This window comes from Hirundo rustica, chromosome 1 (assembly GCF_015227805.2).
Source record: "Hirundo rustica isolate bHirRus1 chromosome 1, bHirRus1.pri.v3, whole genome shotgun sequence".
Taxonomy (NCBI): Eukaryota; Metazoa; Chordata; class Aves; order Passeriformes; family Hirundinidae; genus Hirundo; species Hirundo rustica.
Window position 1 is genome coordinate 136,486,284 of NC_053450.1, and position 22,108 is coordinate 136,508,391.

At 37.7% G+C, this 22,108-nt stretch overlaps 1 protein-coding gene across 14 annotated transcripts in view; it reads left to right on the plus strand.

Annotated features, from left to right (window-relative positions):
• Positions 1 to 22,108, plus strand: part of CACNB2 (calcium voltage-gated channel auxiliary subunit beta 2) — a 244,369-nt gene that overhangs the window by 187,152 nt on the left and 35,109 nt on the right. For all 14 annotated transcript variants that reach the window (XM_040059422.2, XM_040059447.2, XM_040059455.2 and 11 more), the window contains 3 exons: positions 15,313 to 15,435; positions 19,669 to 19,805; positions 21,647 to 21,723. In XM_040059422.2, coding sequence (XP_039915356.1) covers positions 15,313 to 15,435; positions 19,669 to 19,805; positions 21,647 to 21,723 — 337 coding nt within the window. The remainder of the gene's footprint in view (positions 1 to 15,312; positions 15,436 to 19,668; positions 19,806 to 21,646; positions 21,724 to 22,108) is intronic.

Here is a 22,108-nt window from a genome sequence, read left to right on the forward strand (position 1 = left end):
GGGTGCAGGGGTTATGGTGTGTGGCAGGCTGCTTGGATGAGCACCTGAGCACAGTTTTGGGCACCCAGTGTAAAAGTTTCACACTTTGCCTTTGGTTTACTGCTTTCCAACAATTCCAGTGGTTTTGAAGGTCAGAGCAAAGAAAAGTACAGTCTCAATGCAAAGACCATTGTAAACAAACACCCTCTTGTTCTTTCTGAAATCAGAAATGGCCAATTTGATCCTGTGCAGAAAAGAAAAAAAGAAAAACTTTGAGCAAATAACACTGGTTCTGATAAATCAGGAGGGTTTGGGCTTTGGGGGATGTATGAGAACATTAAGTTACATGGCCACATTATACTGAGCTGGACTGTAAAAAAGGGGGAATACTTCCAACCTAAACTGTTTATAACTTTTGCCTCTCTGTTATTGCATAAAATGAGGATAAATAAAAGAAATTGATTTACAGTTGTAACTGATGAGAAAAGTTAATTGGTGTTTTGTTTTTACCCCCAATCAAACAAAATGCAAACAGCTGGAAAAGACAGTTTATACTTGAATTTTTATTTATTTTTTTTTTTCTTTTTAGTGTTATGCAAAAAGCACTGCAAATCAATATACAGGGTGACAGACTTGCTGCCTGAGCAGCAGGTTGCTGCTTCTCCCCTGGCAGTGTAGCCAGAGCCAGCCTGCCATCTCGGGCTGTGTTTGCCAGGGTTTCTTTGTTTGTTGCCATCGCGCTGCAGTGCTGTGGCCAGGGAGGATGAGGACATGACAGAAATGTCTAACTGAGGCCCGGCAATTCTCCATCAAAATGCCTCAGCTACTTCGGAGGCTGCATTTCACTGTGACACTGAGTTTTTAAAGATTTTTGTCGCTTCCCAGATTTCCATTTCTCTCTGTGGCCCCTGGGTCTATCACACACTCGTTTTAGCGAGGGCTGCCAAGTGACATAGGGCATGAACAGTTTTGCACTTTGGATATGCTTGTGACCTTCCTTGGCACAGCAGTTGAAGGTGCTGGGGAGAAAAATAGATGAAAAAGGAGGTGGAGCAATGAATTTTAAAATATATTTTGAGCAGTAGACTCTGTCCTTGCTTTGCTTTGTGTTTTTGCCAGCTGGGGAGAGCTGTGTAGTAATCATGTCAGAGTTAAAGCTAAAGGCCAGTTCTACCACTATCGCTTTCTACTGATTTTCTCCCTGAGCAGTGCAGAGATGTGGGGCAGTACCATCTCATGTGTTTGGGCTGCTTCCAGTGGCTCAGCAAACTCAGTCAGCTGCTGCTCAAAGACAAGTGACAGGACAGCATCCCACCAATCTCTGTCCTAACACACTCTTTCACAGTTTAGGCTGTCTCGCTCCTTCTCTCTTCTTTGCCCTGTTATTTATTTATTTTTCCTCTGTGACAGTTTTTTCAGTCTTCAGAGTGTTTTAAATGTCACATTTCTGACGGGTGTAAAAAGTTTTTTTGAGTGAGTTCTAACACTTCCCTGTCTGGCCTATGGAGGCCAAGTCATCATTACCAGACTCTCTGCGTTATCTTCCCTGCCGCAGATAATCCTGAACAAAGTGCCCTCTGAAGGTCCCACCTTTTCCACCTCTCTTGGCCTCTTCCTTCCCTGTTTCTTGAGAGTGTGGGTGTTGAAGCCACTGCACTGCCTGGTAGCTTTAGGATTGGGACCAGCCTAGTACTTGATCATATGTGATGCTTTTCTTTCTGTGTTTTAGGTTTTGAGGCTTGACTCTGGGGGCAAGTCTGAATAACCATGTTAATTCTTGGTAATGTCCTTTGGGCTCAGCAATCCAGAATGTTTTGCAGTTTTTCTAGCTCCTTTGAGCTTCCATTCCCTGACATAGTTCCCACTTTGTTTCTGTCTTTTTGTGCTCTTTTAGCTCACTTGCCACCACTGTAGATGGCATGATCTGTTTCTCTTCCCTACAAATACAGGCAGCCCCCTTAGATCCTGTGAGGGATCTAGGAGGGCTTTATGTGCCACTTTTCTGCACTTTCTGTGTCTCAGTAAGTTGCTGCCTGATATGACAGGTGGCTTCTGCTCTGAGTAGTCTTTAAGGCTTTTTTTTTTGCCCAACAACTTAGTAACTTGTTCAGTTGAAATAGACACCACCTTGTCTGTTTTAGGATCCAAGAAAAAATCTTTTCTTCTGTCACTCTGGGTTTAGTATTTTTTTGTGGGTTTTTTGGTGGTTTTTGTTTGTTTGTTTGTTTGTTTGTTTGTTTTTTGTGGTGGTTGTTGTTGTTTGTTTGTTTGTTTTGGGGGGTGGTTTTGGTTTTTGGTGGGGTTTGGTGGGTTTTTTTGGTATGCTTCTCTCTGTTCCTACATCACTGTGAGATGACAATGAATGCTTGTATGAATTTTTATGTATAGCACTTTGGTGCCACATGAATGAAAACGTGAGAAGTTACTTTAGTACCAGAAAAGGGTAGTTAATTAACCCAAGATATATGTGTATGGAGCTTGCTTGCTGTGGGGACAAAAGATAGATAAAAAATAGTTCATTAGAAATACCTCATAGTTCATAGAAAACAATATTATGAGATATTCAAGAGAGGAGATTTACTATGCTCTTGACTCCATGGTGTACAGCAGGAGTTTGACCAAGCGGAAGCAGTGAAACTGAGGGAGAGTTTGAATGTTTTGTTAATGTGAAGTTCTTCTGTCCATCGCTGTGGGGTTGATCCATCCTTCCTTCCTTCCTTCCTTCCTTCCTTCCTTCCTTCCTTCCGCCCTTCCGCCCTTCCGCCCTTCCTTCCGCCCTTCCTTCCGCCCTTCCTTCCGCCCTTCCTTCCGCCCTTCCTTCCGCCCTTCCTCCCGCCCTTCCTTCCTCCCGCCCTTCCTTCCTCCCGCCCTCCCTGCCTCGTATTAAATGATCACACTTTTGACACAGTAGCTGGCAGAGGCTGGAAATAAAGTCTAAAATTAAGAGTTTAGTAAGGTTTGATGTATTTTTTTTTTAAATAAACTTATGTAAATGTGAAAAAGTTCAGAGAGTAAAATAAAATTAAGACTTAAAGATATTTCAAGACATTCCAAGAAGTCTGTTCTTATACACACTTCTTAGGTATTTGCATAACTTTTTCTTGCAGCCTCTGAAAGTTAGAAGATAAGTAGTTTTTTTTGCTCTCCCTGCCATTTTCTATACCTCCCGTCATCATTACTGCTCCTGGCCAAAGTGTTACTCTTCTTCCTTCAACCTTGTCTTGAAGTGCTGTGCTCAAGACAGTGCAGCAGTGCTGCTTGAGGCCCCAGACCCTCTCAGACTGATTGTTTTGGGCCATGTGCGCTCTATTCTTGCCTGGTCATCTTTCATGGGGTGCTGCCTTTCACATGTTTGATGGTCATTCCTAATTGAGATCCAGTTCATTAATCCTGTCGTTAGGACAGCCTTTGACTCAGTTAAATGTTTCTTTCACACAGAGTTGATGAGTGTCAGGCCATTTACATCTATCCTGATAAACTGTGCTCCATTTTTTCATTTAGTTCATTCTGCCAGTTTAGAAATATATAATTTTATGCTGATTTTCCCCCTATTTATTTCCTCTGTTGTATTCATATGACAGAGTTTCAGGTTATGGACTGTCCATCTTTTTTTCATATAGTTTAGTTTGTGCTTGTGCCTTTAATATTATTTCAGTGAGTATCTGTCACTTTCCTGAACTAAGTTTTTCCTTGAGTTGCTTATACTTGAGGATGCGCTGCAAGTATATTAAAATCTGCTTTCACATAGACAATTGTAGTCATTCCCCAGTTATCAGTCTTTCCTGACTATTGTGACTTTTTTCCAGATCTTGTTCACTTTTTTGGTTCTACTTGCATGTTTTAAACAACTTCTACTCACTGATGAGAAACAAACCTAGAGAAGCCCCTTTTATTTTGTTTTCTCTGCTTGTGGTTTCCAGGACACTCAAAGATGTTACTCTTGCCCTGCTTGATTCCATTCTTCATAAATGTCTACATAGTTTAAGTATGCCATTAGGACAATGAACTCTCTTTATATAATTGGTAATTATTCAAATAAAACCCTTATCATCTACTTCAGGCTTGATTGCTTATAATTGCATCTCTTTCATGTCCCTTCCTTGGGTTGTTTGTTTTGGCTTTTTTGCTAATTTTATCCTTAAGTCATAGAGTTTCAGTGGTCTGTCTCACAGAGCATTTTGAACTTCAAAGAAGGGCTGTATATTTGTTGTGCTGGAAAACATACTTTTCCCCCTGTCTCTGGATAGGAAATGTTATCTTCTACGTGTAAAATCTGATTATGCAGTTATTGAACAACTCTGTTAAAACCTGATTTTTATTATGCAGTGGACTTCCACTCATTTAGTTACCATATTGTTGAGAATGCAAAGTGACAAAGAAAAGTTTGTGTAAATTGTTTAGAGATACCTAAACAGATACTTGTCTTCAGTTTTTAACAGAATGCTGATTAATTAGGAGCACCATCTGTATGTTTTTCATGTGAAACCAGTCTTTATAAGCCCTTTGTGATGTCAAACACTATTAAATAAGAGTTATTATTTTACAGTGAATATTTGAAAGTTTAGGATAATATTGCATTGAAGCAATATAAAAATTACAAAGCTGTGTAAAGTTAATATAGTGTTTATATTTATTAACTTTAAGTAATTTTTATTCTCATGGTGCAGAAAAGGATTCATTTTAGATGAAAACAAGTAAAACATGCCTTTTTCTTCCAGTGTCTGACGCAAAAAATGACAAGCCATGAAAACACATGCTTGAAATTTTGACTTTGGTGCCAACCAATTTTAAAAGTTCTCATGCTAGCAAAAAAATAGTATTTCTTTGGGATGAAATACAAATTTAATTCAATATTAAAATATATAATTTAAGTAATAACACATTAATTTTATTGTATTTTGTCTTTCCGTTTTCCACTTCTTGCAAAGAGTTTTATTCACAAAAAATAGAATGCATAACAGCATTGCAGCTCAATATTCTACTCTTAAGCTTCACTCCAGTTTCTTAATTTCTTTTAGTAAATATGGAAATATGTGTATTAATAAAACTAATTTAAATTCACAAAATAAAGAGCAGAAGTCCGCCATCTGTTTTCCTGTATCCCTGGTGTCACTTTGTGCTCATGGGTTATGCCATAAAGCCATTTACAAGCTTCTGGTTGTCTACCAGCAATTCAGAAAGGATTACAGATCTCCTTGGAGCATAGCCATGGATTTTATATAATTTTGATACTAGAGGAAAGATACAGAATTTTAAAATTATTCTTTTGGAAGCTTTAGAGGAGTACGCAGAGTTTTAGTTGATTCTTAGGAAACCATATTTTGTGTCCAGTAATGTTTTGTATTGCATCATGTAAAAAGGCATTGGTGCAGAGTGTGTTGAGGCTCGCTGGTGTGCACACAATTGCCCCACCAGATCCAGAGTGTGCTTCAGCTCCTCATAGGGATAGGGACTTTGGGGGAAAATTCAGGAAAAAATGGGAGAAAGAGGAAAAAAGGCAGGGGCAGACTCTGATTGTCCAGCTGGAGAAAGAAGTGATCCCCTGCTGAGTGTCCTCGCCCTCCTCTGGATGCTCTCCCTCCAGTATGTGGCAATGAGAAAGAAACTAAATTTTGGATTTCTCTGATATGAACTTGATCCTATAAAATAAAAGGCATGACAGTTTGGGGGTTGGAGGGAAGAAGGGCTTATGCCAGTGGCAGTCATTTCCCAGGAGAACCTACTGCAGCAACAGGTATAGGCATGTAAAATCCTGCATGATGTTGAGAGTGTAAATAGCAGCTGCTTAAGAATAAAACACTCATATGTATACTACCTGTTGTGTGGAGAAAAAGCATCTGTGTGTGCACGTAGGCAGCTGTATCATATAGGGTTCGTTCCCTGGTCAGACTGAGCTGCTCCACTAGCTTTGGTTCAGCCTGAGGAGTTATATCCTTGCATATCCACAGAAAATTCAATCCACTCAGTCAAGGAAAGCACAGAAAATTTAAAAAGTCTAGAAACCCAAATTAGAATTCCTAGTGCCACTTTGCATTTTGATGCCATGTCTCTTTTCTTACAAAGAGAAAATTGTTACAATTCTGTGTCATTTTATTTCATGTTTTTATAATAACTTTTGCTGCATCCAGCCTGGAATTAAACCTTTAGCAGTTCTACAGCTATAATAAGAGCAAGGTTTATTGCCAGCTAATGTTTCATCTGCTGGCTAGATGACTAGCTGTGCACCAGCTGCAAAATATATTCTGGAAGGATATCATCATCACAGCACTTCACTCTTGCATCTCATACACCCACCAGGAAACATGTTTTATCTTGGGCTCTGAGCAAGGAATACAAATGAGATGTCTACAGGAAAAGTAAATAAGAATATTAGGAATATTAAAGTAAATAAGAATATTAGGAAATATTAAAAAGAAGTCATTCTGGTTTTGGCTTGTTAGTATGAGAGACTGTTTTGGACAGGGACACGATGAGAGCTCCCACAAATCTTTAGGTGCTGATGGTGGGCTGCTTTTGGCACAGCTCAGACCCAGAATGGCCCGAAGCCTGGCTTTTAGCTGTCCTTTTGTTGGCTTCTCCCCTGCACAGTTCTCCCTTGGTTCATGGCTTATGTCAAAGAAGCCTTAGTACTGTTCTAGCTTAATTCTAAGTCTTTGGAAGACTTTTTTTCTGGCAGAAAGGGGTCTCCAGAACATATGAGCAAGGTCACGGCTCCTCCTGTACCAGGGCAGGAGAACTGCAGTGCAGCAGCAGCTGTGCTGGTGCTGAACTTCCTGGGAGGTCATTGTTCAAAGAGAAAGGGAAGGGGTTGGTGCTCACTGGTGTCCCAGATGTGCACAGGCACAGTGGTGGCCAGGCTGAGGAGTCAAGAATTGCCCTTTTGCCCAGACCACGAAAGGAGGATTACAACATACAAGAGAACCAAGATACAGGAGAATTATAATTGCTGAAATTGTTGATGTGGAATTTATTTTACTTATGTGTGTTATTCTGCCAAAATTATATTTGTCCTAATAGTTTATATGTTTTGTATCAGCTTCATGTAAACTTTGTTTCTTTAAAATAAAATGAAAAATTTTAGATAAGACTACATTTCTCATTAGCTTTGCTTTGAAAAGCTCTAGTTCCCAAGTCTCACAGTTGTTCTGCTTCCAGCAAATATTTGAACAGCAGAGCCAAAGTGTGCGTTGGCTCTAGTGCTCTGCATCTTACAGAATATTAAACCATTTGCAGTCTGTTAATTCTGTGCTGGAAGTCGCAAGGAGTTTTTGGCAATGGATGTAAAGATTTCAGTCGTACTGATGGTGTTTGAAAATGTCAGTGTGACACTAGAAAGGCATTGCTGGGTGATCCTTTTGTTGTTTATTTTAATTAAACATAGCAAATTGCACATACACACTGAATTAAATAGAAAAACATACAAACCGTGTATACAATCACAGGTGCTCCAAAGGTAGCAAATGATATATTCAAAGTGTTTTGTGCTATCTTAGCTTTCCTGTGCAGCTATAGACTTTTCTTTATAGTCTGATTATATTTAACAAGTAGTTGTTGATTATTTTTCTTCTTCTTTGTGGTCATGGAATTGGTGCACTAGCTCCCTGCTTGAGGGATAAACACCGGTGTTCATGACAATTTAAAAAGAAAGAAATCATCCCTTAGAGACCACTTGATTTTCCTCTTTTGAAGTGGGAAGTTGATGGCAAAAATGGATCCATTGAAAGATTCTCGGATGCTATGGAGAGCTCCTTGTGTTTCACACATTCTTGGGTTTTTTTGCAAGGAAAGATCCTCCTGTGTGCAAGTAAGATACAGAATATATTGCTCTCTGCAGCTACCTGAAAGGAGGTCAGTCTCTTCTCCCAGGAAACCAGTGACAGGACAAGAGGAAATGGTGGGGGAAGTCCAGCTGGACATCAGGAAAATTTTTTTAACTAAAAGAGTGCTCAGGCATTGCAATGGGCTACCCAGAGAGGTGATGGATCATTCCTGGAAGTGTTCAAGAAATGACTGGACGTGGCACTTAACAGTATGGTTTAGTTGACAAGGTGGTGTTTGGTCAAATATTGGGCTCAGTGGTCTTGGAGGTCTTCTCCAGCCTAAATGCTTCTGTGATGGTGTGATTCTATAGTGCTGATGTGGGAGAAAATAAATTATTGTGAAGTTAATGGTTGAAAATAATAACACAGTGAGGGCTAAGTTAAAGATAGCATCACCATTCCCCTAAGGTGAAGGTAGCCTCATTTTCACTTTTTCTAAGTCTGGGATCTTTAAATTTCAGGTTTAGCAAATACTCATTTACCACAGCTTTAAAAGTGCTGTGAATGTGTTCTCTGTGTTTATGTAATCTGTATCTAGGCTATCAGGGAGATTTGCCATTTTAATTTAAAAATGATAGGTATCTCAGATGGTGCAAGACCTACATAAACAATAGATACCCAGGTGAGGCATAAGGTAACCTAAGATATGGCCATTAAATGTAATTACTGGAAAGGGGCAGGAGCCTTGAGGCAGCTGTAGTGTTTATCATATCCTCACGTAACTTCTCAGTTTTAGTTCAGCGTATGAGTTAAGAGCTAATGGAACATTTGGCTTTTCAGACTCTAAAATATCATCCTTGAAACATATAGCCATATAATTCCTGGAAACAGAGCAGTCTAGCTACAAAATGTATGTTTGGAATAAAGGAAGAATTTTTTCAGCATAGTTTCTTAGAAAAACATGCTTAAAATATTATGTAAAAGTGAAACAATTTAACAAGCATTAACCTTTGGCTCTAGCAGTTGTAGAGACTTTCTGATCCAATTGAAAAAATTAAGTGTAGAATTACTTAAATATTAGAACCAGCAAAAAATTTGCATGAATAACACTGAATTAAGAAACAATTTAAATGAAGAAGCATTTTTTAAAGATATTTTGGTAACAGAGTCTACATTTTCAACCAGTGCATTGCTGATTTATTTAGTGTTTTCTTTAGCTTGCTGTGTCACAGAATTTTACTTTTCCTGGACTATTTTTGTTTGTGAAGAGCCTGAAAATGTTACTGCAAATCCTTTCTCTATGTGAACCTTAGTTTAGCCAAAAAGCTCAGATCTGCTAAAATGCTGTCTCATAAGCTTAAGATGTCTCATAAGCATAAAACATCCTCGTTGTGACATTGAAAAAAGAATTTGAAATCCCAGCACAGTATTTTTATTGCAAATGACAGTTTTCATCTGTTGGCTTTTGCTGCCAGAAAAAGCATGTTTTCAGTAAGCACAAACAGACTTTTTCAGCTGTGCCGGTTTCCAGCGGTTCCCGTTAACTCCCCAAGTGGGTGGTATGGAAGAGCCACCTTTCTGGCACACTTGCATGCAGACAACACACAGCCACCATCGAGTTTTGGCATTATGCTCTAATAAAAAAAGATCCTGCTCATATGAGAAAGCTTGGTGTGCGTCAGTACAGCTATTTCAGTCTTTGCTGCCTCCTGAGCTGAATGTCAACCAACATTGGTGACTCTATTAAAATACGATTTCGCAAAAGGAAGTAAGAAACATGACTTTCAAGCTGTGTGTGAAGATGAGCTAAAATAGTAACAAAAGTATCTCTAGAGAGTACTAGAGAACAAAAAAAAAATTCTCTGAGATCTACCTATTGTTAAGAAAAAATTGATCTGGCAGACTCTCTTTTGTACCAGCTGGATGTGTTAAATTTTCCTTCTCTTCAACACTGAGAGCAGGCATTGCTGTAGAAGGGATTCCAAGGAACTGGAAGGATTCAAAAAGTTTCCTCAGAAAGTTCCTCCAATGGGCCTTGATCCTAAGGAAAATCAGCATTAAGCTTTAATAGCTGAGTTTCCGTGCAGCAGCCCCTACAGCCCATGTCGAGTCCCATGGTGCGGGGGGCTTGCGCGACGGGCACCAGTCCTTGCTGGCTGCTCTTGCAGAAGGCACCAGAGAGCGGCGGTTGTGACGTGTCCTAGGCAAGAATTCAGTGAGCCAACCCTTTGTAAAGTAGCAGAGCAAGCACTGGTAATGGCTGAATATACTTCACATTGCCCTAATTTTGGAGACAGATGGGAAAATGTACTCAGATCAAATAATTTTGTGTTTAACTGCTTCTCTCCCAGATCCTTCTGAAGGGATCTGTGATATCCAAAGCCATTATAATTCAGAAGAGTTTGGATGTCATTATACCACTGTTCTTATGCTGCTACTTATTAACTACAATTGTACTGTGTTTTGTTCTCACGCTGTACTTCTCATCTCCTTCACTTCATTGGAGGTCCGGAATACAGCACAAACCCTCTTTTTAGACCACTTACAATCAAAACTGGTAATTGATAAATTCTGCTTACAATAACACTTAATTTTGCTTGTACTGGACTATATAAAACTAAGTATTTGTTTTCCGTTATGAATTTCTGTGTTCCTCACTCATTGAGAGAACCTCAGTGGAACATTGTTCCTTTCTGGTGAGAGTACCAGAGTTCCTGTATGGTTTTTTTTGCAACCATGGTGGTCAAATACTGGAGCAAGATGCAGAGAGGTTATGTTTTTCTGCCCTAGGAGGTGTTTAAGGCTCACTGGGGCACAGCCCTGAGCAGCCTGATCAAACCAACCTGTTTTGGGCAGGGGTTGGACTGAGAGACACCAGAGATTCTTTCCTACCTCAATTATTCTGTGGTTCTGGCTTGTTTTGGTACACACCTATGGCTGTAAAAGAAAGCCTGATCTTTGCTGGGAAGTCATATTTTTGATCACTGCTTTCAGTGGCAGCAGCTGTATATGCTCCTCATTTTCTGTTGGGACATTCATGAATTGTCGTGGCTTCCTTAGCAAGGAGATTGCTGAGCAGATGCTGTTGTTAGAGATTGGATAATTTCTTATCTGTCATCAGGCTCCAGCAATAAACAGCATTTAGGAGAAAAATTTTGTATAATTGTGTTCTCAGGTGGGTTTGGTTTTTCTTTCTTATGTAATGGGTGGATAAATTAGTGTACAAAGTAAAAAAGGTAAAATAGAAAAGTTCTTTTATTATTTTTGCATTTGTATTCTCAAGCTGTTTTGTGATGGTATAGGTCTCATAACACTGTAAATTCATTTATAATAGTAATAAAAATCATGTAGCTCTGTAAAACATAGAGATTTTGAACTGCTTCTGCTTTGTATATTTGACTCTACGTCATTAGCGGGGCAAAATAAAGTGAGATGTTTTCAACACAGCAGTCATTAGGCCATCACAGTGCAATTGATCTTTGTCCTATGTGGAGTATTAATATTGTTGATGGCACAAATACTGTGTACAGGGCTACTCTGTGAAAATAGTGCTGAACATAGGTTATCATCTGTCATATTTGCTCCCCACTAAGACTACTAGTGAAAAGTTCCGTAGTGGCAATCACTTTTCCTCAGATGAAAGAAATGGTGTGACTTTTTAGATTTTCATGAGTGCAAACTTGTTAGTGATTTGAGAGACACCCATTATATTCATTACCCAAGAGAAGAATAATTTCTTGCTTTCAGGATAAGGTTGTATGCATGTGTGAAAAGTGGATAGGATGAAGGATGAGTACTTCTCTGTAGAAATAGTGAGGGAGTGAACATGCTTTGAGACACATTTTTCTGAACTTTAACACAGACACCAACTTTGACAAGCATTTTGTCAAAATGGTAATTGTAATAATTTTCTGAGTCAGTTCTTGTCTTAGCTGGCATTGCCTTCATAAAGGCGCAGTCTGATTTCATTTAAACTGGTGTAAATACAAAGGTGTCTCTACTGTGGGAATGATGTAACAGAATAAGAAATAAGATGCATCAGAGATCCTAGATCAAGCCCAAGTGTAGTTGGAAATGGTTTGGAGAATGTTTTCATCAGTTTTTCTACATGCTTGTAGTGGATGAGGAATAGAGATACTTTGATTATCAAGCAACAATTCCAAAATTAGTGGCCATGAGGGAGATGACCTGTTCTGTGAAAAAATTCTATGACAGAAAATTTGCCTCCTTGGCTGGGATCCCTGAGGGCTGCCTCCACTGGGTTTATTGCACAGCATAAAAAATCTGAAATCAGTTATAAGAAGAAAAAGCCCCTGTCGTGTTTTAAGTACATTACTAGAGAACAGATTGTATTATTTTGCTCTGTTATTGAGTGAAATGTTTCTTGAATACAAATTCAACCAAGCAGGTACAAACTTGTTGAAATTGACAAATTGACTGCGACGGACACACTGTACAAATGCTCGTGTTTACATTCAATACGAGTTAATCACGGTGCAAGGAAATATAAATAGTACAGTATAATAATGCTGTAAATAGTAGGAAATTAGTTATGCGGGTTAGTATGAAGATGTGTAAAATAAATATAATTTGTAAAGGAAGAGGTGAGATCCAGATAGAAAAAGAAAGACTTGAATAAAGTTGCTCTTGATACACTTTAATCTATGTCTGCTCCCAAAAGCGTACAGCGAAAGTTGTTTAAATAGTTGTTGAATATGATTTTGTTGATTAATATTCTGATTTTTTATCAGAATCTGAAATTGGTTCATGAGGAACCTCACTCCAGAGTGTTTTCCCTGCTGTCCTTGTGGTATAGTTGATCGTCTGGTTGTTCTCCTTGTGGGTTTATTCAGCTGGTTGAGTGTTGTACTTTTACAGGAGAAAAAAAGAAAAACTAGACAGAAGTATTCATTTTGAAGATAAATAAACTTTTTCCAGGCTACTTTATTTCTCTGGAGAGACATGACATGTTAAACTGGTTAACATCTGGGAGCATCTGTCCCTGTTGTCCAGCCTGTGGGTTAACTGAGTGTAAAACCCCCATCTCATTTTCATGGCGATTTAGAGAATGAACAGCCAGTGCTTAATTGTTTTGACCCAATCTTATTTTAGAACTGCAGGATATGTAAGGAAATGCTAGATACATTTTCAAATATACATATGCATGTGTCAATTTTTTTTTTTTTTTTTAATGTGAGACCCTAATTACATAACAACTTTTTTAGCTCAAGACAATGTAATTCAGGAAAAGTACCTTATCTGATACTGCTATGAAACTTTCAGAATTATTTATTTATGTAAAAAGGCTAGCATTTAACTTCTATAAATTAATTTGTTTTAAATATTCAATTAGATGAATTATTGTAGCCTAATCTCATGATAATTTAGTCTCCCTTTCTACCAGTGTGACAAGTATCTAAAATGGGACATACCATTTCTGTGAATATCTGTAACACAATGTTTTGCTTTGTTTTTCTGCTCAGAGTTTTACATTTTTTTTTTCAAAGCAGAAAATGACAGAGATCTTGCACCTGCTACTTTTCTTTCATGTTAAGATAGTTCTGGAGTAGTTTCCATTGTATCCTTTTTCTTGGGTAGTCAGATGTTGCCTTCTAACATTTTAGATCACTTCTAAGAAGTATGTCAAGGACATTAACTTCCTGGAGATGTCTTTTTGTTGCAATGCTGCCAAGATTTTAAAGTCTTTAGTTAACCTAAAGTCTTTCATCCACTTTTAGGAGTAAGTCACAGTGGTTAAGCAGTTTGTTTTTTAATATATTTGCTAGAGGATATAGCAATGTGAGAATGGATAAGCAAGTATACAATCCCTCCTATCAGTGTTTGGCACAGATTGTTCCTTAATAGATCCATTCCTCTTCTGAGATATGTTTCTACAGTGACAGGTCACTGTGCCTTACAAAATGATCATTCTTAATAATAGGGAATGATTTATTTGATTATTTGATGGTAAGTATTGCTTAGGAGATTTGACAATTCAATGCTTATTCATATCTGTATTTTGGGTGTTGAAATTAGAAATAGCATAGAAAGCATCAACTCTTTTAGTCTGTAATTTTTACACTCAGGAAAATTTTGAGGTTTTTTTAATATTTAAACCCAGTAATTTATGGTATCTTTTACTTTTAAGGAAGAGTCATAATATCACTGAATCTAGTGCCTGTGTGACTCTTTTTTTGTGGCATGACTAGTTCTGTAATAGTCTGGTATCTTTTATGTAGGGTGGAAGTAATACTGTAGGGTGGAAGTAATACTATAGGGTGGAAGTAACATGGAGAAAATTATAGAGGAGGTCATTAAGGTAGAAGTTTGAGCTGTTAGGAAGTGGACATTCCCATTGTATTAACACTGCAAGATTTTTTTAATTGATGTGCAGAAATCACCAATTTTTAGTTGTGGATTATTGTTCTCATAAATGCCCAGTTTCAGAAATGTAATCATGAATACATAATCATATCAGGATGCCCTTCTGACAGTTTGTCTGGTTATGACAACCTGGGACTAAAGGTTCAGTCTAGGGTAGGACAGTGGTGGCTCCCAGGGATACTGTGTGATAAACTCTGTGGGTAGAGCAAGCTCAAGCTCTTTAGCCTAGAATAAAGCAGAAAAAATGTTGTTCCCCTGTGAAACGGTTGTACCTTTGACAAGAGGAAGCCCTTGGTAGCTGTAATCTGGGCTGAGCTGGATGGCACCTTCCATTGCCATGCCTGTGCAGAGAGGTGCTCAGCACTGGTGGTGCTGGTAAGGAGGTGTGCAGATGTGGGGCTTCTGTGTGACTTTTCTGGCAACTTCTCCTTGAAAACAAAACTTAGGAAAATCCTCTTAACTCACTGATGTCAGTTAGCAGCGTAAGAAAGAATTAGGGAAATGAACAGATCTCTCTGTGGCTGGGATTTGGTAATGACATGATGACCTCAAGGCACATTGCTCTGCTCTCAGAGTACAGTGATATGACTTGCTTTGGGGTCGCTGCCAACTGCTGGAACCTTTTCTCCAAATTTGCAATTTCCCCAAACAGTTCTTGGGAGCTGAGGCTGTGAGGGCTATTGTAGCAGCTTTAGAATGATCCTGAGGTGACCAGCACATGGGTGCCCAGACAAGAATGGTGTGGAAGAAGCAATGTTCATGCAGTGCCATTCTCCCCTTCCAATGCCTTTTGCAGCCCCATTGTCTGTGGAGCTTAGGTTTTGTAGCTCTTGAAATCCTACCTCTTATGGCAACCCCCAAACACAGAACTTGCAGCAGAACTGCAAGCTGACAATATGATATGGATTGCCAATATAATTGGCGCAATTGTGGATTGTGATTACTAAATACTGATTTGACTTACCTCAAATTAATTCAGAGCTCTGTTGCCTACTAAAAATCTATATTCTATGAAATGTGCTGATATCAATAACTAATGTCAGTAAAAACTAGTCTTCATTAGGTTTTGCATGGATGCATTGAGAGTTATTTGTAATTTTTAAGATTTTAAAAGCATAACATACAGAAATCATCTCCTGTGTACAGATGTATGTGTTTGCATTCATGATGTTCATCTTTTATTTTGCAGTCAAAACCTGTTGCATTTGCAGTTCGGACAAATGTTGGGTACAGCGCAGCTCACGAAGATGATGTTCCAGTCCCGGGCATGGCCATCTCATTTGAGGCTAAAGATTTTCTTCATGTTAAAGAAGTAAGTAAAACCAGAGAAGTGAATCAGTCTTTAAGGGAATACTTGAGTATCATATTACTATTTTGCAATGTTGATAACAGTTCACATTGTCAAAGCACTTTACAAATGTTAAAGGCAATAGTGTATGAGGAATTGAATGTTCTTTTAAATGTTACTCTTGTAGAAGCAATGGCGCAGATTTCTTGCAATCAAATTAATGAAGTTCAGAAAACAAGTATTTTTCTTCTCTAGTGAAAAATCACTTATTTATAGGTTTAAATACCTATGTATGACTATTCAAAGATGAAATATTTCTGGGTTTTTTCTAATTTGCTACTGTGAGGGTTTGTTCTGATTCAACAGCCAAGGTTTCCTTCTCTTATTTGTGTGACTGCACCTTTAACCCCCAAATCCTTAGGTCTCCTGTTTTTTTACTGAAGCTACTTCCCTGGCAAAAACAATATTTAGTTAGCAGTTACATGCTGAAGAACTAGAATGATGTTTCAAGACAATTGCAATTGTCAATCAATGAGCTTTGCATTTGCTGCGTTTGTTTTCTTATCATGTAATTTGGTCCTGACAATTTTAAATTTTTACAGTTTCAAACACCTAAAGTCATTTTCTTTCTCTTCTCCTTGCAAGACACTCCCAAACAAATGACTTGGTAACTTTCACATACAGGCCCTCCTCTGTAGCCTGCTGCTCCCTTTTGAACCACTCCTTCATTTAAAAAGGTTTCCTAGCTTTTGGTTATATTCCATTGTGGTTTGTCTCAAAATGGCACATCTGGAGATGGAAATTTATAGGAAAAGAAATAGAAAGTTAGTTTAAGGTTAAGAACAACCTAACCATGCATTTGAAATTATGTCTTTGCCTCATTTTAGGCTATTGAAAAATCCCTCAGTTGTTATGATTGATGATGTACAATGATTCTGCTAGATGCAGGTGCTTTGGGGAAGAAAGAACCATTCCTAATACAGAGATAGAAATACAGGTGGATAGAGACTAAAAACCACAAGAAACAGACTTGACTAATGATCCTAGTTTTTCATATATATATTAAACACACAAAAAGAGAATAATTTTGTTTCAGACTGTATATGGTGAAGGAAATGTGCTTTCTGACTGATGATAGTGCGAAAGAATTGCTCTGCTCTGTCTTGTGACAAAAGAAGAGATGAGCAGGCACAGAGTCCTGGCAAGAGAAAACCATCAGCCTTTTCCAGTGAGTCTTGAAGCACTGGAAAATATGGCTCAGTTTGGTTAGATCAGATGGTTTTGTGTATTTATCTAGTCCATCTGCACTTCAAATGAAGTGGAAATCTCAGACTTTACATCAAGTCTTTCCCCTGTTCCCATATAAACCAGATACATAGGGTTAGCAGTTTTCTATTAAGAGGTGTTTTTTTTCTTCACAGCACAACTTAGTCTCAGATAGATATATGTGGGAGAAAATCTGGAAGGAAAAGTCTCCTGAACTTTTCCTTATCTCCAAACTGTCTTAAAAGGATGCTTAGCTCAGCTGAGTTCATACATTGTCTGTGGCTGCATATAGGGGTGGAAAAGTAGATTAAAATGTTTTTGCAACCCCAGGTGTAATAGAAGAGGCATTCTGTGCTGATTGCCTTCAAAAACACCTGATTTTCTCTATAAGCTGTCAAGGAGTGGTGGTTGTCCACTGGTGCTAGTCCAGAGATGGGTTGGGAAGGGACCCTGGGACCAGGCCAGCTGTGCCGCTGGAATGCTTAGATGGAAAGGGATCCACAAAGAGTCAAACTTAGACTCTTTCCCTGCATTTGGCAGCAGCTGTTGTGTCTGGGTGGGTTGAAGCTCCTTCAGGGGATGCTCTAGTCTCAGCCCTTCCCTGCACAGCCACATCCTCCCCCTTCATCTTCAGTGCCATGCCCTGCTCATCCTCTAGGGCTGTGTATCCCACCAGGTATTGCTCCTTCAGTATTTTTGGTGCTCACTACAGTTAATCCTGGGGGGGTCTGAATTGCCCAAACTTTATTTATGCAGGTTAAAGAAAAAAAGCATATTAGACTATAAAATGCAGTGTTGCTTATATATTTTATATCTAACTTGTTGCTAGAAATAAAGAAAGCTAAGTTAATCTCCGGTGGCTTCTGCCTGCGTAATGATGTCATATTGGACCAGTGCTGTCCTCTTTTGACTGCAAGGGATCTTCATCAATTTGTGCTACTGAGAGGGCTCAAACAAGAAAAGCCTGTTCAAAATGTACATGGACAGTGATAAAAAGTACTGCAGTGATTGAGTATGAGGGACATTTGTCTTCATTATTAGGTTACATTCATTGAAACTCGGTACACAAAAGGATGACGGATTCCTTCCTGCATGAAGAAACTGCTGCATCATAGCAACCTATGAATTGTTTGAGGCTTTAATGCATGGTCATCGTTTTGCTCTGTGTTTAATTAATTTTTGTGTTTCCCTTGGCACTCCAAACACAGGTGAATTATAGAAAATTACTCACCCTAGCCAGCACCTTGAGAGCTGGACACCTCTCTACCAAGACTTAAAAAAAAAAAAAAAATAAAAAATTAGAAAGTATTATGTGTGGTATTATTCACTTTAAAAAGTATCTTATCCTCTTCATATACTGACACGGCATTTATCTTTGAGAGCAATTATCTTCTATCTTGCAGAAGCGTGTTCCACGTGCTTTTATTTCTTTATGAAGAAGAAATTCCTATGTATTTTGGATTTCTCTTGCTTCTAATAAAATTAATATTGTTGTATGGTAGTCTGTTGTACTGTAGGATGAAAATAGTGACTGTTCAGATCTTAATTTAATGGTGGTTTTTAATTATCTATCTCTTCCTTTTACCAAGTTAATGATTTAGTTAGCCTTTTGTAATGAAAGGTTATAATTTTAATAATACATTTCAGTCTAATACAGCTTTGAGAAACTGCTATTTCAGAGTAGCTCCCTATGAGATGCTGGCATTCTTACTCATAAAGGCATCTTACTGGTGAATATTATAGATCTCCTTATGTTTTATAAGCTTAAAAGTGCTTTTATTTTAATCTCTCTTTTTTGTTAGAATATCTTACAGTTGGTCTCAAGCACCACAAGATTTCTATATTTGCCAAAGTGAAAGATAATACTGCAATGTAGGTTGTGTATCAGTGTTGGTAAAAGTAATTTCTTTTTCAGGGAAGCCCACACATTTTACATGTTTTATTACTAACTGCACACTTGTTAAAGCTACTTATTATATAATTAAATATGCGCTATAATAGCTACATTAATAGCTTCACATTCAAGAAAGCTACTTTCTTCACATTTAGGTGCTCTCTTAAAGTTTCATAAATATTCCAAATTACCCAAAATTCTTGTTTGATGGTAGTTATTCCAATGGAACACCAAAAGTATTGTGTGGGGCCCAAACATGAGTGACCTATTCTCCTTCAAAAATGGTGAATAAATAAGAATGGAATAAGCAAATAGTTCTGCTGTACAGACCTCTGCAAAACAACCAGTCTCCCTCACAAATGGTGGGGGGGGGGTGTGTAAGAATAAAGGTGTTGAATTAGAGTAGTCAATATCTCCTGTTTAACAGAACTGAAATTCAGTTAATTGGACTATATGGTGGACTTGTGTAATTAGGTCATTTTAGTTATCCAAAGATATCTGTTCCTTGTGGATCTATCACAGTAAGTTAAAGATGCAGATCATGTGAGCTGTCTGAAGCCAAATTCAGTCACATTTCAGAAGATTTTAGTGAGAAGTGGGGGAATTTGAGAAGTAGTATTTTTTAATTTAAATAGAGAACTGAATAAAATGGAGTAAGAAAAACAGATTATTACAGAGCTATAAAAATTATAGCAGTAGGTGAGAGTAGATCCTAAGTCTCTGGTGTCAACCAAGGAGAACCATGAAGGGAGAACAAAAGTAGTTCCCATGTGTGAGAGGAGAAGACTGTGAAGCAAGAAAAAATAAAAATGCTGAAATGGGTAGAAATAAAAACCATGGAGAAACATGAAGTCCTTGCAGGAAGGTTTTCACTTAAGGACTGTGGATTTTCATCATTTGAAAGGAATAATTCTTTTAATGTATTTCTGAATATTACCCCAATTCTTCATTGCCATTATAACATAGCAGAGTGATTAACTGCAGGGAAGAATTACAAAAAATACCATAGCTGCAAATTAAAACTAATAACAGAGTTATCCCAGATACAGTAATTTCTTAGTATATCTTTTGTTTGTTTGTTTGTTTTTAATCTGTAGAAATTTAATAATGACTGGTGGATAGGACGATTGGTAAAAGAAGGCTGTGAAATAGGATTCATACCAAGCCCAGTCAAACTAGAAAACATGAGGCTGCAGCACGAACAAAAGGCAAAACAAGGAAAATTCTACTCCAGGTAATAACAAGAAATCATTAATAATAGCAATATTGTCTGTGACACAACATGGAAATTGATGCTGTGTATCATTCATATATGTGCTTAATTATTGTTAATGACAGCTACAAACTTTTTAAATCAATCAATAAGATAATAATCAAGAAATATAATTAATAATTATTATTATGTTATTTATTATATAATATATAATATTGTTTTATATATTATATTGTTAATAAGCTTATTAGTGTCATTGCTATTTGGGAGAAAAAAATAGATATTTAGAATGGCAATCTGTGGTGGCCTACAACTGAAATGGTTTCCTTCTTTTTTCGTTAAATAATTACTAATATACGTTGCAGTAAGAACATTTACTACGTGCTAGTAATTTTTTTGGACTAAAATTTAATTTATCTAAATTCTGTTGATATTTTTTGCATGTTTTGATGATCTTGCTATTTCTAAACATATTTAAAGCTCATTTGAGAATTTACAGAAAATATTAAGATGATTTTACTTGTAAGCCAAAGCCAGTGCCTGTTAGTTAGCTTGTAGGAAAAAAAAAATAGTCTAGTCAAATTCATTGCTTACAAATACAGCTTTTAAGAGCACTACATTTTATGATGGAAGTTTCATGTCAAGTTGTTTATCATCTCTGCAGCCATCGTTGCATAAGATCAAGGACTGTTTCTAGATATTCTGAATCAATACTGCAAGAAAGAATAATGTCACCTTTACTGTCGAATTCTTAATAGTTTTCTAGTTATCCCTGTGGAGGAAAATGTCAGTTGTTTCCCTTTGACAATAAAAGAAAGAAATATTCCCAGTGTATTTGTGTGGGATGGACCAGGAATTGAGCTAGGAACTATTCGGGAAGCCACAAATGCTTTCCTATCACCAGAGGAAGGGCAGCAGTGTTTGAAAAGCATGTCTAGAGTAGGCACTGTGATTGTGCAGTGCGCAGCTGCATTCACCAGCTGTGAAATGCCTTTCCCATGAGTGTGCTGTCCTCAGCAGAAGGGTGCTGGATTCCTTATTCCTCTAGTGACACTTCTGGGACAGCCAGATCTGTCCCAGTGATTCAGTTCCTTTCCAAATCATAGAGACTTCCATTCTCCAGAAATTCTCACTGAATATAGCATTGTCCAACACCACAAATGCATTAACTTAGTGCTTATTAATATTTTAAGATAGAGAATATGGAAACTAATAATATCACATGAATTATTTGAAGAGTGAAATAACCTTTCTTACATTCTTTTCAGAGCTTTTCTCATTATAGTAACTGAGCTAAAAAAGACTAGAACTGTTATTTCATATTCACAACTTGGATAGGTTTTCACAAAGCAGAACTTGACAAAACTTCAGACTGCTTTAACTTGGTTTGAGAGACTTTTTTTCTTAAGTGCTATATGGCATTGAGAAAGCAAAATAATTTGTACATTAATTAAATTGAAAAGATGATAGACACAGTCTCATCTTCATTAGGAATTTATCAATAACTCCTCAGCTAAAGAAAACAGATATGCTCAATGGCTTCAGAATCACTCTTATTAATGGGTAGTAATATTAATTAATATTGCCAGTAGCCATATTAATTAATGAATTGCATTAAGTTTATGAGGAAGTGAGAGCAGCAGAATGAATTGCACAGCAGCACAGGAAGTTTGATTGATGTTTGCTGTTCCTCAGGTCTCAAAATGTATACACATTTTGTGTGAGGTGTATATTTTGTACCACTGCCAGAAACACTGTTTGTCTCACAGCTAGCACCTCATTTAGAAGTCAGATTATAAATAAACTAGATTAAATATTGAGAAAGCTACAGAACTTTGAACTAATTTATTACTTTACTCCAGTAAATCAGGAGGAAACTCTTCATCCAGTTTGGGTGACATCGTTCCTAGTTCCAGAAAATCGACGCCTCCATCATCTGGTGAGTAGGTTGTGAACCATTTGGTGAAGAGACTCATTAACCTAATCTGTTAAAATTCATGTGCCTTTAGACCTCTTCTTATCTGCCATTCTTCATAGGTAAAACCCAAGGGATGTGTTACAAGGAAAGGTTGTTTTGGGGTGATTTGACGTAATGGAGTCTGTGCCAGCACACGTTCAGGCAATGATAGGGCTGTTAATGCACAAAATTCCCTCTTTGCTTTTACCAAAGACACAATAGATGTGTGAGACTACATTACAGTAGGATAGTGGAAGGTTTGGTTTGGTCTGAGCACTCCTACTGAACAATAAATACTTTCTTGTATAGGAGAAAAACCAGCAATAAAAATAGAAGTTCCTGAGAGGTTTCTGTACTAGCACCAAGA